Raw genomic sequence first — 19,183 nt, 5'->3', positions numbered from 1 at the left:
CAGGATGGACCAAATCCTCGATGGGCTGGAGGGTGTAGTCAGCATAGCTGATGATATCTCTGTTTGTGGGAAGTCAGAGGAAGAACACGACAAGAATCTGATCAAACTGATGGAACGTGCTGCAAAGACAGGGTTGGTGTTCAACAGTGATAAATGCACCACAAAAGAAACTCAGATCTCATTCTTTGGAAATCAGTACACAGCTAACGGCATCAGACCAGATCCAGCTAAAATCCGGGACATCCAAGAAATGCCAAATCCAAAGAGCAAAGATGAGCTACGCAGATTTATAGAGATGCTGACATACCTGTCACCCTATATTTCTAGGTTTACCGACAAAGTGCACACACTGAGGTGTTTTCTAAGAAAAGATGCAATATGGTGTTGGGACCACAACAACCTACCAGAAATGCTTTGAGCTAAAGGTTATGATCACAGAGGATGCATGTCTAAAATACTACGATCCCAAAGTGACCCTGACACTGGAAGTAGATGTGTCACTGAAAGGCTTGGGTGTGGCCCTAGTGCTAAACAACCAGCCTATAGCTTTTGGATCCAAAACACTCACAGAAACACAATTGAGATGCAACAACATTGAACGAGAGATGCTAGCCATTGTGTATGGCATACAGCGTTATCAAACCTATTTATATGGGAAGTCATTTGTAGTGATAATGGATCACAAGCCGCTTGTTACTATATGCAGAAAACCCCTACATGCTGCGCCACCCAGACTACAACGCATGCTAGTGCAAATACAGAGGTACAATTTTGAGATTGTGTATAGGCCGGGACCACAGATACACTCAGCAGGATGCCAAACCCCGAAAAAAGGAAAGAAACCGAGCTAGATGAACGCATAGATGGAATAGCCCTGGAAACAGAAGACCCTGAGATGCACACTGTGGCACTTATAAACTTCTCACCAGAAAAATAGAGCAGCCTACGTGAGGAAACCAACAAAGACCTCAAATTAAATGCTCTAATGGAAGTGATCTACCAGGGTTGGCCAGAGAAAATGACCGATCTGCCCAAAGAAAAGATCTGCATGCCTTCTGGCCTTTCAGAGATGAACTTGCAATGGAGGCAGGAGTAATATTCAAAGGCAGACAGATTATTATTCCAGACTCTATGACCAAGAACATCCTGGAACAGCTACATGCAAGTCACCAAGCAATAGAGAAGACATGCAAAGTTGCAAGAGAGAGTGTCTACTGGATGACAATCAATGACGACAGAGAGAAAACATGCAGATCCTGTAGAGCAGGGATTCCCAAAGTGTGGTGCGCGAGCTGCCGCTAGGGGTGCGAGAGGTGAAAAGTGTAATGGCTGCGGAGCTCAGAGAAGTCTGTCATATGTCACCATTAGCGTAGCCAGAAACTCATTTGTGGGCGGGCCTAAGAAAAAGTAAGTGGGCCCAATAAATGTAATTGAAAACAAGTATAATTTTGCGCGCGTGTGTGTCCTCCACATGTGCCCTAGCTTCATAATAACAATGCGCCGAGCTTCAGCGCTCTGGCCTGCGCACGCCGATATGTTCCGTATTTGATCATTTTTAACGGTGTTGGAGGAATCTGAAGGTGGTGAGTCATTCTGGCAGATTGTAATTAACACCTGTCTCTTGCAGGTGTTCTGACATTGTAAACCTCACACACAGAACATTGTGGATGTAACAAAATAAATCAAGAAATGATTCCCATTCAGGCTATTGACAGCGCGCTGAAGATCTGAAGTTCAGAGTGCGTCTGTCAGAGGTCAGACGCGTTCCGGCGGAACCACGGCTCACGGGTGCACAAGTGAGCACATCTGGGCTGAGCAGAAGTCATTTTACAACATTGGTTTAAATAGCGCCAATAACGAGACGCGGTGACTGGAGCGGCTCATGGAGCTGTGCCGCGCGAGCGCGCACACACACACACACACACACACACACACACACACACACACAGATTCAATAAGCGTGCACGCTGCGCAAACTCCAGCGCGCCATCAGACTGAAGGCACAAATGAGCGCTGCCTCCTCCGTGATAAAAACTTTTAAGAGATTTTATAACATTTTTCATTCAAGGTCAAATTAAGATATTAGCTTCTATTTGGGGTGACGTATTAAAGTCTGGTCCGCTCTAGCCAGTGACTCCGAACCTGACTACAGCTCATGTTACTGCAGCGTTATTCCAGTCCGCGTGGCAGCGGATCGCAGATTCAGCCACACCATAAAAAAGCAAAAAGTCGGTCTGAGGCAAAAGTGAACCTCATGGCTATAGCTTTTCCATATTTCCCCCTATAGACATTTGATTACGCACAAGTAGGTGACGAGTTCAGGTTTACGCAGAACAGAAGGAAGGAGAGCGCTCTGGCCACAGGTTAAACGTTCCTACTTTAAGGAAACTGTTAAATTGCATTGTTTATGTGCTACCTGGGCACTCTAAATATTTATTTAAAATTAAATCAAAGCAAATTGTAATGGTATCGAATGTTTATTAATTACTATTTAAAAAATGAAAGTGATGGGGAAAAAGGTCGATCATATTTTTTTAACCCTGTCTGTTTAGCTTGATGTCTGATATATATATATATATATAGCCATGCCCTGATGTGGGGGCTGGGGGGTGCGTCGACATGGTCGGGACATAGAAGGGGGTGCGCGGCTAAATAAGTTTGGGAACCACTGCTCTAGAGTATGTGCAGAACACCAAGATGCACCTCCAAAAGAACCTCTGCACCCACACAAAGTACCAACAAAGGTGTGGCAATCACTAGCATCAGATATGTTTGAAGTAAATGGCCGCCAGTTTTTCCTGACTGTGGACCGATATTCCAAATACCCTGTGCTTGATGAAATACACACAGCATCTAGTATAGCTATCGCACAAAAAATGGAAACATACATGTCAATGTTTGGGCGTCCTGATGAAATCCTGACGGACAATGGTCCACAGTACACAGAACAGCCATTTCAGGACTTTACAAAAAACTGGGGAATAAAGCACATCACAAGTTCACCACACTACGCGAAAAGTAATGGATTAGCGGAGAGACATGTGAGGCACATTAAATCTACAGTGAAGAAGGTACTAGAACACGGTGGAAATCTGCAGATTGCATTATTGCAGATTAGAGCGACACCTATCAACAGCAATCTGCCATCACCTGCAGAGCTACTCTTCCGAAGACCAATCACCACCTTGCTGCCAAGTCGATCTGAGCCTGGGAAGGAGGAACACAGGTTGCAACCGGAACAAAGATCCACAAACATGAAAGAACAGCATGACAAAACCAGCGGCAGGGAACTTCCACCACTCCATCCTGGACAACACGTGACTGTACTACACCCAGAAAGGAAAACATGGTACCCAGCGACCATTGTAAAGAAGTGTAGCGAGCCAAGGAGTTACATAGTACAAACTCCAAATGGAAATCAGGTCAGACGCTGCAGGAGGCATCAGCGGGAGCTGTTCAGACCACACCAAGGGACTGACGGAGATAAACACCACGGAGACCAACCCAGGGGTCTCCCACCCACCCACCAACCCACTATAATGACTTTGTTTGAAATGCTCTAGCCAGCTAATCTTGTTCATCACTAGGAGATGCTTTCCAATCTCAGTTTCAGCAGATTGTATCTACTTATTTCTTACATGCTATCATACAGACAATTCAAGTGAAATGTGAAATGTGAATATATATTTCATTGCTGACAGGGGGGATGTTGTAATAGGGTCTATATTACAATAGGAAGCGTGGAGTGATACATAAGGAGTGGATTTGACGGGCAACGACGGCCGCTGTTGTACGTGTGTTGTACGTGTGTTGTACGTGTGTTGTACGTGTGTTGTACGTGTGTTGTACGTGTGTTGTATGTGTGCTGTTGGCTGAATAAGTAAACGTTGAGAACTTCAACCACAAGTGTCCTTATTTAAAATACCTAATAACACTTCAGCAAATGTTAACAGACTAAATCTGAAAATCATCCCCAAGTAAACACTAACTTAGCATCATAGGCTTTATTTTTATGAAGACACTTAGCGCTGGCTCTCTGCGCATCAAGCACCCTGCATAGGGCACCATGAGCACCTAATTGCTGAGCACTATGCTCCGCCCACGTTACGTAATGCTTACTCGTCAGATGGAAAGGCCCAATAACGTGATCAGGCTCAGTGTGTGTCACATCTAAAATGGCCTGGGCAGAATTTAGCACCTCCACAATCCCGTTGCTTCTTATATCAACACATCCATCACCCCGACTTTGAAGCAGTAGGGGCTGGAATTTATTTGACTGTCCAATCAAAGCAGCTAGCTGTTCCTCTAAGCATTTCTATGTTTTAAATAATGTTTTGATTCACATCTCCACTGTTTACCCACAAACTAGTTTGCATTTCATGAAGCTTTTGGAACAACCTCCTTTTATTTTGTTGTTCAGCTTCTTATAAAAGTTTTGACGCACTGTAGGCTTATGAATAGGCAATAAGCACCGCAAATTCCAGCTGCGCCTTTGTGCCGCGAATTCATTTGTGATTTCTCATTAGCGAATCTAAAAAATAAATAAAAATTCCTTCTTGTTCCGAGGAGACCAAACAACCCTGTGGATTCTGCTTTCTCAGGCTGATTCATCTTTCAGATCGCTGGGGCTTAGAGCTTCCGGCAGGTTCTGTGTGTAGCCGATGGCAGCTGTTTACTGCCGAACTGTTCAGAAGCTCATTATTAGAGCATGAAGCTTGTTATCAGGCCATGCGAGAGACTCGTTACCCGCTAATCATTTCTGAGGAGCTGCCTGGCAAGTTTGGATGGAAGTGTAATGTGAGGGACGCGGAGGAAGATGAAGGGCATCGGGGGGGCGGATGGATGGCGCGTTGCAGGAAGGGATGTCAGATGTTTTCAAGTCTCAGTGAGACTTGAACAACCGGGATTTCCACTTGGACAGAAAAAAAAAGATTAAATTAAAGTTCAGCTTATGGCTATATATAACGCCAGTGTTTCAAAATGTATGTCAGTTATTTTAAAATGAAGTCGGGACTTTTGAAAATCATCTGCTATCATAAAAATGGTTAATTTCTACATCCTGTGCTTGTTTCCATTTTTAAGTGCAATATCGTCATCTCTTAGTGCTATTTTAAATCACAGACTTCAGATGAGAAACTATGGCTGTACTAAAGCTAAGTGTCTCATTAATAATATGTTCAGACCTGTGAGAAATCCTAATGAGGCCATAAAAGAAGAATATAAACTGGTTCTGGAGCCATTTGTCTTCAGTGTGTGTAGAAATAAATCACACTAATATCTAATAAAACATTCTGAATTTGCAGGATGTGGTGCAGATCTTTATACTCTTAGAAATTATGCTAACAGAGCAACAATTTTTGCACTTTTTGTCCTGTTATCTCTGTTAGGTATCTTTCAGCTTCCACAAACTCGTCAAAAATGTGAAAACTTCTTTAATTTCTTCCAGATTCTGAATGTTTTATTGTTTTTGATGCATTTGAAGTTCGATCCATCGTCCATTTTTGGCCGCTTATCTGGGGTCGGGACAGGGAGGCCCAGACTTCCCTTTCCCCAGCCACTTTGGCCAGCTCCTCTGAGGAATCCTTAGGCATTCCCTGGCCAGCCATGAGACATAGGCCGTGTTCGAGTTGAGCTGCGCCTCGCCTGGAAAACAGACAAGAGCAGACGGAAGCAGCAGGGGGAGTGGCTGAAAGCCAGCGTTTAAGTCGGCTGCATGTGTAGCTCGGGGGTGACGATAGATGAAGATGTCGCGTTAGCGTTCACACTTGCTTAATTTTCAGTTTTAATTCTGGTGCCTGTTAGCAGCTGAAACACATCCTCACGTGCTTGTGGATATCATATATTGTATATGAAGACATGACTGTAATAGTAAGTAAAGGTTATCAGCTGTAGCTTCAGTGTGCTCATAGGAAACGTGACAAAAGAACACAAAACACATTTCTCTTTATGGCTTATATAGTTGTCATCATCAACGTAACACGATTTACAGAATACAAGTGACCAACTAACATTTCATGTTCTACCACCAGATGTTTGGATCAAAATATGAACCAATCAGATCTTAGATCAGGTGAGAGCCAGGCGTTTCCCGTCATCCCCTAGGTTTTGCAGCCGGTGGAGAGCAACTGCAGCGCCTTGCTCCAAAACCGGCGGCCGCCTCGATCTCACGAGGTTATCGTTGCCTACGTATGCATGACGTCAGAGCAAGTCGGCATCAAGTCGGACACAAATCTAACCGGCATGCGCTGCTCGCCGCTCACCGCTGATCTAATCTGCGCAGAACTGGCTCATCTCGAACACGGCCATGGTCTCTCCAGCGTGTCCTGGGTCTTCCTTTAGGCTTTCTCTCGATTGGACGTCCCCAGAAAACCTCACCAGGGAGGCGTAGATGCACGAGCCACCTCAACTGGCTCCTCTCACATTTAAAGTTAAGGTTAAACAGATTTAAAATGCAGACAATAACTACAATCCGTTCAATTAATGGAATTTTTTCTAATAAAGTACAGACCAATACTTACATTTGAAGTGGATTTTGTGTGCTGGGACCCTAATCAAGATCCAGTCTGAGCAGCCTTCAGCCTGAAATGACCTGCAGGAGAAGAGCCGACACCACACAAAGCATGCTGTGTGTACCGAAGCATATATGGATAGTACTTATTCCTTTCTAAGTACTACATGTCAGTATCCTGGGTTTGGTTCAGGAAAATCACATTTATGCAATTTAGACATTGATGTGGCTCAGAAACGGGAAAAAAGCTGGATCTAGGCTACTTTTGCCTGCTCTGAATACGACCAAAATGTCATTTGTTTTAAAACCTAATGCAATTAATTTCACATCAGTTTATTTTATAGATTCACCACACGATGCAAGACACTACGGATTAGAAATAACCCATATTCTTATTTTAGCATCTCATTATCTCATTAGCAATGAGATTAAACACATTTTTTGTGAAGTATAAAGAGGATTGCTGATGACTTTTCATGAAATCAAGTTAGAATGATTTTGTTTTTTGGTTTTTATAAAACATGCAAACAGGTGCATGAAGAATGACACTGTGTGGTCAAATCTGGGTACTGCAGTCCATGTTCAAAACAAACGAGTTAGTTCTTAGTAACATTCGCCGATGATGGATCAGCACCGGAAGATTCTAGATGACGAGTAAATAAAAACATTTGACTGTAATATTGGGTTGTTGGTAATTGCAAATTTAGCTTGAGATATTTTTAGAGCCGACTGTTTGCTTTTAATTTTAAGCATTGTTAGCTTTACGTTAGCCTCTAGCCTTCTTCGGTGGCAGAGGAGTTGGTCGCTGCTGTTGAGTCTTTCGACAAGACACTTTGGTGGTTGTCAGATGGACCGGTGGCCTCTGAGTGCAGCAGCCTCGCTTCTGTCAGTGAGCCCCAGAGCAGCTGTGGCTATGTTGTGGCTAATCACCCACAGGGTGTGAATGTGTGCTTGCATGTTCCTCTGAGGGTATCCTCAGAGCTAATCTTCCTCTTTTTGAGGCTCCAGATGAATTAGGTGACTCATGTTTTTTTAGGCTGTACTCCTTTTAAACTAAATACAGAATATTATATTCTTTCATAAACCACAGATGTAGTGCACCTTGAGGGGTTAGAACTCTATAAGGCGGTGTATAAAATACTGGCCATTTAAAGTCTCATCATCATCATCATCACACACTGGTGGAAATGACACCTCTGCATGTGCACTAACCCCGTGGGGGATGGTTGGCGGTTTAATAAAATGTAAAGGAAAGAGGACACAAATAGAAGTTTGGTGACAATCTTGTTATTTCAGCTGGAGGTCACGTGATGTGAACAATAAGGCCACTGATAGATGATAAATCTATTATCTTTGGTACTCGTGAAAATAAAGACAGATTAAAGTTTCAACACAGATGCATTTTATTATGCAAAGAAATGTATTTTTATGTTTACGATTGTTGAAAGTGTCTAGATGGTATGGAAGTCTGCTTCTGCCACAACATGTTTTAGTGGTGTGTCATGGCTGTAACTTTCAGAGTCTTAATTCTGAGTTAGCGATTATGATTATGGATTTTAAAGTCATAGTGGTTTAAAAACTCAAATGTGACATTTAAACTCACATTGAAAAGTTTTCAGTGTTTTCACATTGAGACATACAACCATAAATTTAAGAGAATAAATCATAATTCTGAGTTCTGATATGATAATAAATAATAATATGAGATTCTTACTTAAAAATCATGTTTTTGTTAAAATGCTCATAAACATAAGACTGTTGTGACTTTTAAATAACTAATTATGACCTTTAAACTTGGAATACAGTGGTGTGAAAAACTCTTTGCCTCTTCCTGATTTCTTATTATTTTGCATGTTTGTCACACAAAATGTTTCTGATCATCAAACACATTTAACCGTTAGTCAAAGATAACTCAAGTAAACACAAAATGCAGTTTTGAAATGATGGTTTTTATTATTTAGGGAGAAAACAAAATCCAAACCTACATTGCCCCTGTGTGAAAAAGTAATTGGCCCCCTGAACCTAATAACTGGTTGGGCCTCCCTTAGCAGCAATAACTGCAATCAAGCGTTTGCGATAACTTGCTACGAGTCTTTTAGAGCGCTCTAGAGGAAATTTGGCCCACTCATCTTTGCAGAATTGTTGTAATTCAGTTTTATTTGAGGGTTTTCTAGCATGAACCGCCTTTTTAAGGTCATGCCATAGCGTCTCAATAGGATTCAGATCAGGACTTTGACTAGGCCACTCAAGTCTTCAATTTGTTGTTCTTCAGCCATTCAGAGGTGGATTTGCTGGTGTTTTTTGGGTCACTGTCCTGCTGCAGCACCCAAGATGGCTTCAGCTTTAGTTGACGAACAGATGGTCGAGCATTCTCCTTCAGGATGTTTTGGTAGACGGTAGAATTCATGGTTCCATTTATCACAGCAAGCCTTCCAGTTCCTGAAGCAGCAAAACAACCCCAGACCATCACACTACCACCACCATATTTTACTGTTGGTATGATGCTCATTGTCTGAAATGCTGTTACTTCTACGCCAGATGTAACGGGACATTGCCTTCCAAAAAGTTCAACTTTTGTCTCATCAGTCCACAACGTATTTTCCCCAAATTCTTGGCAATCATTGAGATGTTTCTTAGCAAAACTGAGACGAGCCCTAATGTTCTTTCTGCTTAACAGTGGTTTGCGTGTAGGAAATCTGCCATGCAGGCCATTTTTGCCCAGTCTCTTTCTTATGGTGGAGTCGTGAACACTGAGCTTAATTGAGGCAAGTGAGACCTGCAGTTCTTTAGAAGTTGTCCTGGGGTCTTTTGTGACCTCTCGGATGAGTTGTCTCTGCACTCTTGGGGTAATTTTGGTCGGCCGCCCACTCCTGGGAAGGTTCACCACTGTTCCATGTTGTTGCTATTTGTGGATAATGGCTCTCACTGTGGTTCGCTGGAGTCCCAAAGCTTTAGAAATGGCTTTATAACCTTTACCAGACTGATAGATCTCAATTACTTTTGTTCTCATTTGTTCTTGAATTTCTTTGGATCTTGGCATGATGTCTAGCTTCTGAGGTGCTTTTGGTCCACTTCTCTGTGTCAGACAGCTCATATTTAAGTGATTTCTTGATTGAAACAGGTGTGGCAGTAATCAGGCTTGGGGGTGGCTACAGAAATTGAACTCAGGTGTGAAACACCACAGTTGGGTTATTTTTTAACAAGGGGGGCAATTACTTTTTCACACTGGGCAATGTAGGTTTGGATTTTGTTCTCTCCCTAAATAATAAAAACCATCATTTCAAAACTGCATTGTGTGTTTACTTGTGTTATCTTTGACTAACGGTTAAATGTGTTTGATGATCAGAAACATTTTGTGTGACAAACATGCAAAAGAATAAGAAATCAGGAAGAGGCAAATAGTTTTTTACACCACTGTAAACACTAAAAGTTGAAATATAACAAACCTAACTGGACTTTTCCTAAGTGTCAAATATTTAAATCTATAATATAAATACATTTTTGATAAAATTATTAAACCAATAAATGGAATCAGTCATAATTAGGAAGATCAGTAGATAATGATTACTTATGTTTAACTGTGACCATCGCCGAGGCAACGCTCTTCCTCTGCTGTTGCTCTCACTGTTTAATTAAACACGGGACAATTTGAGCTCATTAATCTCAAATTGCTTTGTTCCACAAGGACTTTATTATCCCAAACTCCACAATAAGATTTTTTGCGTGGGAGTAATTGTTAAGTGATGATGCGGTAATAACTTCTTGTGCAGAGTTGGCAACTTAGTTTTGTTGATTCACAGCAAAAGGCATGTCCTTGGTGTTGTGGCTGAACCTTCTGGCTCAGTAAGTCTGGTTCTCCTTTTAACCTTTTTTATTTGATTAAGAGGGAAAACAGCGTTTGACCTGCGCCGTGGGGAGGCCGGCCTGCAGCTGGGATATGTACCGAAACAGCAGGAAACTGAGCTCCGGTACGAAGTATAGTACAAATCAGAGGGTGCTGAAGGTCCCTTAACAAACACACGCACATCCGCACACACACACACAATTCTGTGCGACTGTACAATACTGGCAGACAAATTGATGCAGACAGGAAATATGAATAAACGGTGAGCACTGAAAATGCAGCAGCATGCAGAGATGTGTGAAGAATAAAAAACTTTACACCACTATAAAAACTCTGGTTTAAACTAACACTTATATTCACTGATGTTCACTCTGGACTTGGCTTTATTTTGCCTGCAAAGACAATACTCTTACTTTTATTTCCATGACCTGTAAAAAGCTAACTGCAAGCCTTTATATGAGCTACCAGCGTGGTAAACATATATTAACGTAAAGCAGGTAGCAACCTCCCTAGTGTACTTACCCGAAATACAAAACTGTAAAGTGCAGCATGTATAGATATATACATATCTATATATTGTAGTGACCCCGAGCGTCTCAGCGGCAGTCCCCAACTCAACCTGCAGGAGGCAGTAGTGGTTCACTCCAGACCTTTATTAGGCTTCTTCTTCAACCCTTTGTAACACTACAGACACAGAACTTCTATCACGCTCCTACCACACAGAGTCACGGTGTCAGTTAACCATGCTAATTCAACCCGCTCCACAGAACACACATCACCTTCCCTGTGGCTTACATTAACATAACACTCAAATCAACACATAGAAACTAGCAGAGGGATAGGAAACACATATAACACAATACCCAGAATGCACCTGGCTTACAACCCCAGCCAGGTCATTACACTATATAGATATATACATATCTATATATATATATATATAGATATATGTATATATCTATATATATGTATATTGTATATATATATGTATATGTATATATATATGTATGTATATGTGTGTGTGTGTGTATATATATATGTATCTATATATCTATATATATATATATATATATATATATATATATATATATATATATATATATATAGATACATATCTATATATATATCAAAGTCAAAGTCATTTATTGTCATTTCTACCACATGTGCAGGACATACAGAGAAACGAAATTGAGTTTCAGTACACACAATTCAAAGATCAGACATACGTGGGTAAGACACATAACAAGAATTGGTGACTGCGGTCATTCGCAACATGAGTCGCGCTACCTTAATAGATAGATGAAAAGGGTGTTACATGAGGATAAGTGGGGGTAGGTAAAAAAAAGGCATAGCAGAGTTAGCCCCAGCGGGGAGTAACTCAATTATACAAAAAAAAAAACTCCTTTAACATGGAAGCACAAACAGCACAGATACAACATCAGAGTCCGATGGGGAGGCGGGGATGGGCGGGATCCTGAAGCCTCCAATGGGAGCTGCCACTGCGGCACATCGACCAGCTGCAGACCAACAGGTGGGAGGGAGAGATAAGGACCAGAGAGCACATTGAAGTTTCCCGCAGACGTCTCAATCTGAAGGAAGAGGGTGAAGGTCGGGACACAGCATCTGTCGGCATTCCTCCTTTCGTGGGGGTGTGTTGAGGCAGCCTTGAGAGGCTTCTATGGCGTCAGATAAGCATAAACATGACTTTGTTTGGGGCAGGCAGAGATAATTTTCCTCTCCTCCTTGGAGTCTCTAAGTGGTCATTCATGTCCACCAGTGAGCCAATTATACGTTCTAAACATCCCCGCATCGTCCGGCGACCCTCTCCGAGATCAAATCCATCTTGCGTACTATCACAGGCAATGCCACGAGGACATTATCCAGCTTGCGGTTCACCTCGAGTAACGTCCCAGTTTGTGAGGTCACCGCCCGAGCGGCACATTCCGTGGGCACGGGTCGCACTCCAATCGCTCCCGTCTTCCCAAATTTCCAGAAAACCAGATATCCTCCCACTCCAATCAGAAGAAATCCAGTGATCATCAGGCCAAACATCCACAAATCTTCCACGTCCTCGATGGACAGCTGAGAGAGGCACACGATTCGCCATACCTCCCAAGAATCGAGTGCATATCCCGATGCGAATGTCCCCTCGGGACAGGTGGGAGCCCCCTTCTCCGTTCTCATCGTAGAAAAAATGTTGTCAATCGCATTGAATGACCAGTTAATTAAGTCCATATTTCCAAAAAAGAGTAGTGGTTTCAGGAGAAATGCAGAGAAGTGCTCTGTAGGCAGACGGCACAAGAGCCTTGGGGAAGCCGATAAGGGAGCTGAGAAAAAAAGCGTCTGTACTCTCTGAAGGCTGAGAAGAAATATATATATATAAATAGATATATACATATCTATATATATATATATTATATATATATGTATATATATATATATATATATATATATATATATGTATATATGCATATATATATATGTAGATTGTATATATATGTATGTATATATATATATATATATATATATATATATATATATGTGTGTATGTATATATATGTATATATGTATATATACATATGTGTGTGTATGTGTATATATATATATGTGTGTGTATATATATATATGTATATATATATATGTGTGTGTGTATATATATGTATATATATATGTGTGTGTATATATATATGTATAAATATATATGTGTATATATATGTATGTATATGTATATGTGTATATATATGTATATATGTATATATGTATATATATATATATATATATATATGTATATATATATATATATATATGTGTGTGTGTGTGTGTGTGTGTGTGTGTGTGTGTTTGTGTGTATGTATATACATGTATATGTATATATATATGTATATATATGTATATATATATATATATGTACATGTATATATATATATATATATATATATATATATATATATATATATATATATATATATATATATATATATATATATATATATATATATATATGTATATGTATACACATATACATATATGTATGCATGTATGTATGTATGGTGGGTAAAAGACAAGTAAAAAAGTAAAATTTCTAAGAAGGCCGATGAAACGTTCCAGGGTCACTGCAACCCTCCGACCCTCAATGCTCCTCCCCTTTCCACACTGAGGTGACATGCACTGCTTATCGTGGCTGCAGGAACTGAAGTGGGGATAGTCCCAACCCACCACCCCACCTAGTGGACACTTATGTTGTGTTGTCTGAAGTCTGTTGCATATGTTTGAGGTGTTTTTTTTTTTTTTTTGCAAAGCTGCCCTCCTGGTGGAGGGTAACTCTGAAGTGCCTTTTTTCCCTCCACCTGAACCAATCCTCATGTTACCCTCTTACCTCTATTAAGGAAGCGCGACTCGGGTTGCGAATGACCACAGTCACCAAATCTTGTCATGTGTCTTGCCCATGTATGTCTGATCTCTGAATTGTGTGTACTGAAACTCTAATTTCCCTCTGGGATTAATAAAGTATATTTGATTTGATTTGATTGATTTGATAAGAAGGTTCTTCCTAAGCGTTTAGAAACAATGATGTGACCCTTGAAATATCTTTTTTACTTTATCCATTTTTTGTCAGTCATTTGCATTTTAAATACTGTATGTGCAAAAATCTCATTAGAGGGCTGTAAAAGGAAGTTCAAGTGCTAGATTGAGACTTACTGTGACTGTAACTACCACATTCTTAAAGAGATGAAAGACTATTCTTCCACTCACACACACTCCTCTCCCTCACTCCGTAGGTATTGACACCCAACGACTCGTATTAATGTTGTTTTTGTAATTCTTTCAATGTATAAGTCACTCGTAAACACACAGCCTAGCTCTCATTAGCACTCGCTCATTACTGCAGATTTATTTTGCGCAAATACTAAAAATGGCCTATTTCTGGTATTAATTTCCCTCGTATCTATCCTCTCTGCCGTGGTAAAGTGGTCGACGCCGAGTGTGGCTGTAGAGGGCTGACTCACTGAAGTCACCGAGAGCCTTTCACAGTTTATCTCGGGGATAATGATAATGCTTCAGGGCAAGAAAACTCAAATCATCTCAGCTTTTTGCAGCCTCAACAATGACTCTGTGGACATTAGATAGGGCCATTTTTAGGTGATGCAGACACTGAGGTTTTAACGATTTAATAATTGCTTCAAAGGATAAATTGAGTGTAGAGATTTGCAGAGTAAAGAATAATTAAATTAAATGGTATTATGCGCAATTTTACAGTTTTTTTGCATTTTAAGTAATTTTTTTATGCAGATAAGTTGTTGAATATTATAAGCAAAAACCATCTCTCACACTATTATAGTCTGAAATTACATTTTCTTGTGGTCTCCAAATGGAAATTCACATAAAAATGTGTGTTGTCGGCGTACAGCTAAGCAGAAAAGGGCAGATTATTATTATTGCTGAGAACCGTTTCTGAGGATCTGTCTCCCACACAGCAGGTTTTTTTCTGTCTCAGCTTTGAATATTATCTACAAAAGAGGGGCTGTGGGCATTGTTGCTGGCTGTGTAATGTCAAATCGATACCTGGTGCGTTTCAGGTTTCACAAATGAAAAATACAAGCAGATTTGATCAATGCACAAGAGGGGTGTATGACTGTAGGCTTGTTCTGCTCCAGTAATACAAAAGAGATCCATACTGCGGGCTCGCAGGGTGACATGAATCTATGGATCAAGATAAAAATCAGCCCTCTTTAGGCAGAGGATTGGCACGTCCGATTGACTGAATCAGACAAATCTGTGGCAAAGGTTAAGAAATTGTTGTGCCTGCAAAGAAAGTCACATTTAAATAATTAAATAATTTATAAATACATTTAAATCACCTATTTTAACTTCCTCACCAAGAGAAAAGCTGTGAAATTTGTCCCCTTTTGCATTTTTTGATTTGGGGCAATAAGGGCTTGAGGATAATGTAAATTAATTAAAGTAATAAATTAACAGTTGTAGTAATAATAAGGTAATGATAATGCAATGTAATAACGGTATGTCTTTTCTTCAATCATCTCCAAAAGTTTTTAGAATTTTGTTTGTTCACTTTATTTTTTATATGGCTAGTAAAGGGATACAGAATACTCTGTCTAGATTTAGGCCAAATACACAGGTGGTGTGGTTTTTGTAAAACCAAATGTCTTCCCCCAAACATCAAGGAAAACACTTGGGTCCAGACCACTTCATTTCCAGCAAAAAATCCATTGTATTGTGAAACGCATTACCTGGCATGCCAAGCCTGTAGGTGGCAGTAGTTCCCCTAATAAACCTTCTGTGGAATAACTAGATAGTGGGCAATAACTGTCCTTGATATTGTCCTTTGCCTGTGGTCTTCTAAAGCAGTTATTATGCTAGTAAAATCGTGTGAGTATAATCACAAGTCGCATGGCAAAGTATTTGTCGCAGGTTTCGAAACGCACAATTCCGGTTATTCACGTCCACAAGCAAGTGCTAAAAATTAATCATTCGCAAATCTCCACTTTGGTCTGAGTTTTTGAAAGAATAATTTTTGATGCAGTTTACCTTCACTTTGGTGTGAATGACTGGCCGAATCGTAGAAAATAATCAGGATTTTGTGGGACACCTAGCTACGTGTATCTTAAACTCACGGTTAAAAAAAGTTCAGATTTAATTAACCCTAAATTTGCATCACACCACCTCTTGGCTTAAAGCAGTCAGGTTGAGTTTGTGAATAATATATCATGAAATAATTAGACCAGCCTATATAAATCAAGATAACAGTCAATAAATCAGCCGATTCTTTTGTTCTTTACTCTGATTTTACTTCTGCTGTTATGAACGTTTCCTTAAAAAGGGAGGTTGATGTCCGTTTTTGAGCTGAGAGCAGTTTCCATACCAGACGGTTGTGGACGATGTCAAGATGGTCTTCACCACATACCCTTAAAAACTACTTAACACACCAGAATTGGTACTGGTGTTTATTTTTTATTACTAAAACTATATTTTATTATTAAAATCTTGAATCTTGAAGTTCCCCGAATCCTTTCACTCTTGCTTTATTTATTTCTTATCTTTGACCATTTTTTAAACACATTTAGCTTGGGTTTTAGTTTTAGACGTTGAATGAACTTGACATCTCCCATGTGTCTGTTCAGCTATGTTTACAGAGGTGCCTCACGATATGATGGCCCAGAGAGGTCAGGATGTGGAGATGGCCTGCTCCTTTAGAGGAGCAGGAACACCATCCTACTCACTGGAGATCCAATGGTGGTACATCAGGAACCATCTAGACTGGACAAACCGACAGCCCTGGACGACTAATGAGGTAAGTCCTCATTGAAGGGGACTTATTTTGCAAAAGTCTAATTTGTCATCTTTTTCTGCTGCCATGTGGGTCTCTACTGCCTCTGTTAACACTTTAAACGTGACAAAACATGTCCACTGGCTTTCTGCCGGTGTTTAGTTTAGAAATGATGTGCTTCAAACGAGCTATATCAAAAAGTCCCTGTTTGTGATGTCACACAAATGTGCATAGAACCACTTCTCACTTCTCCAGGCTAGAAGAGCAGAGGCTCAACTCCAAGCCTTTCCCGGATGTCAGAGTTTCTCAGCTTATAGCAGCCAATCAGGTGATGGGCATCACTAGTTCTAGCTTGTTTTCTTAAAGTAACAGAGCCCTAAAACGGCTCATTCTGAAAGGTACTGAAAATGTCAAAGTCAAAACTGATTCAATCACTTTTTGTGAGAGCGACTTAGTTCAAAGAACATCATAAACTTGTTAAGTAAGTAAGTAAGTAAGTAAAAGTTTATTTATATAGCGCCTTTCTCAGATATAAATCACAAAGCGCTGTACAACATGATAAAGATCAGGGCAAATACCTCTAACCAATAAGAACATCAGAAAAACAATAGCAGTGATAAACATAGAAAATAAGATCATGACTATAAACAAAGTGAAGGTGTGAACCCGAACAAAGCCATCTTTTTGAAACATTTAGGGAGGGAATGCCTGGATGAAAAGGTGAGTTTTTAGATGATTTTTAAAGACCTCTACAGTGTTAGAGAGATGGAGATTTGAAGGTAGACTGTTCCAAAGTCTGGGTGCAATACTCTGAAAGGCCCTGTCCCCTTTGGTTTTCAGTCTGGTTCGAGGAACAGCCAGGAGGTTTTCAGATGTGGATCTAAGGTTCCGAGAGGTGATGTGTGGGGATAAAAGCTCAGATAGGTAGCTTGGAGCCTGGTTGTTAAGAGCTCTATAGGTCAGGACTAAAACTTTAAACTGTATTCTATATTCTACCGGGAGCCAGTGGAGGGACTGTAAAACTGGAGTGATGTGAGCTCGTCTGCTGGATTTGGTTAGGAGTCTTTTTGTATCGACTTCAGAACTTTTACAACTTTAGAAAAAGTCACAGTGTGTCTCCTTTACGTTATCTGTTGATCTTTATGCATCAATAATTTTAAATGCCTATAAGGCAACTTCTGAATTAGGGAAATTTATCGCATTTCCTAATATTTTAGCATATCTGTTCACCACTACCATTGTGGAAATGGCCTTGCAACATTACCTAGTTTAAATGACTAATTTGGGTTTTGAAATACAATTCTTGAACATTTCAAAAAAATTATGCTTCTTGTGTTTTGATTAAATATTTAAAGGAAGTGACAAAAATATTTTTATAAAATAAAAGTCTACGTGGCATACAGCATTTGTGCATCTCCTGTGTTTCCTATTAGCCTGTGTGAAAGCTGCAGTTATTAAGCTTTGGCTTCTGGTGGTTGAATATTCTCACGCATGGCGGAACAAGGGACAGTCAATACCACCTCAGTAGTTTAGTGTTAGCAAATTGCTTATCACATATCAAACAGTCACAGAGCAGCTTAAGCACTGATTTATGATCAGATGTGATGATATCAGACAAATTAAGATGTATAAAAAAATAAATGTTGCTTTAAAGTGACGGTGTGTATTTTTCCTGGCGATAGGGGGCAGTAGATACCCAAATAGTTGCAAGCAAGCAGTATTTTTGTGTTGGAGTAAGACCTTTCAAATGGATGCCCATTAGGGTCAAAAAGCCCTGGGGAGTACAAACTTTTGCTAATTAACAAGCACATCAGCTCCCTTTCATTACTGGCAACAAGTGGATGTAAATGTGTAAAACAATATTTAAGAATGACGAAAGTTTTGTAACCATTTGTTACAAATCAGTAAATGCATTTTGTCCTCAAGGGCTCCTGTAGAAGGAAACATGGCCTCTTTTTTCTTTTCTTTTTTTTTCTTTTTTTTTTACCGTGTCCTGTCTGGCTGTGAAGCAAGCAGAATTGATGTCTGAATGCTGGTGACAAGCCTTACAGATTTATTCTCAGGTGGAGCATCAAAGCGTCTGCTTTTAATGTCATGCCTGATACTTCAAATTTTATTGTTATTGTTTTTGAATGCTTTGTAATTCAGACCAGACACAGAGACAGAGGTGAAAGAGAAAGGAAAAGACAAATGATGGGGGGGGGTTCCACAAAAAAAACATGGCCTCTAATATGGCATCGCCCAGAGACTTAGACCCGCTCCCATGTATTTTAGACCTGATTTTTATGGTTATATGTTGCAAAGCTGCCAGTATTTTTCAACAACTGGGCATCATTTCATTCATTGTCAACAACATTTTGATGGATATTTCCAGAAATTAATGGTAAAAATGACGCATTGTCTCTTTACCTTTCGTTAAATGCTTGATGATGTCCATTGGTGATTATGACTGTTTAGACTCTGATCATGCACACAAGTTAATGGAGCAATATGTAATAATTCTACAGTGAAGTAATCATAAAAGAGTCTCTCAATCATGTTAGAA

General features: G+C 40.1%; 1 protein-coding gene across 1 annotated transcript in view; it reads left to right on the top strand.

Annotated features, from left to right (window-relative positions):
- vstm2l (V-set and transmembrane domain containing 2 like) overlaps positions 1-19,183 on the top strand; it is a 64,811-nt gene that overhangs the window by 40,898 nt on the left and 4,730 nt on the right. The window contains exon 2 of the mRNA XM_015968565.3: positions 16,493-16,662. Coding sequence (XP_015824051.1) covers positions 16,493-16,662 — 170 coding nt within the window. The remainder of the gene's footprint in view (positions 1-16,492; positions 16,663-19,183) is intronic.

Source organism: Nothobranchius furzeri, chromosome 15 (genome assembly GCF_043380555.1).
Source record: "Nothobranchius furzeri strain GRZ-AD chromosome 15, NfurGRZ-RIMD1, whole genome shotgun sequence".
Taxonomy (NCBI): Eukaryota; Metazoa; Chordata; class Actinopteri; order Cyprinodontiformes; family Nothobranchiidae; genus Nothobranchius; species Nothobranchius furzeri.
Note: the sequence above shows the minus strand (reverse complement) of the source record. Positions and strands in the feature narration are given on the sequence as shown.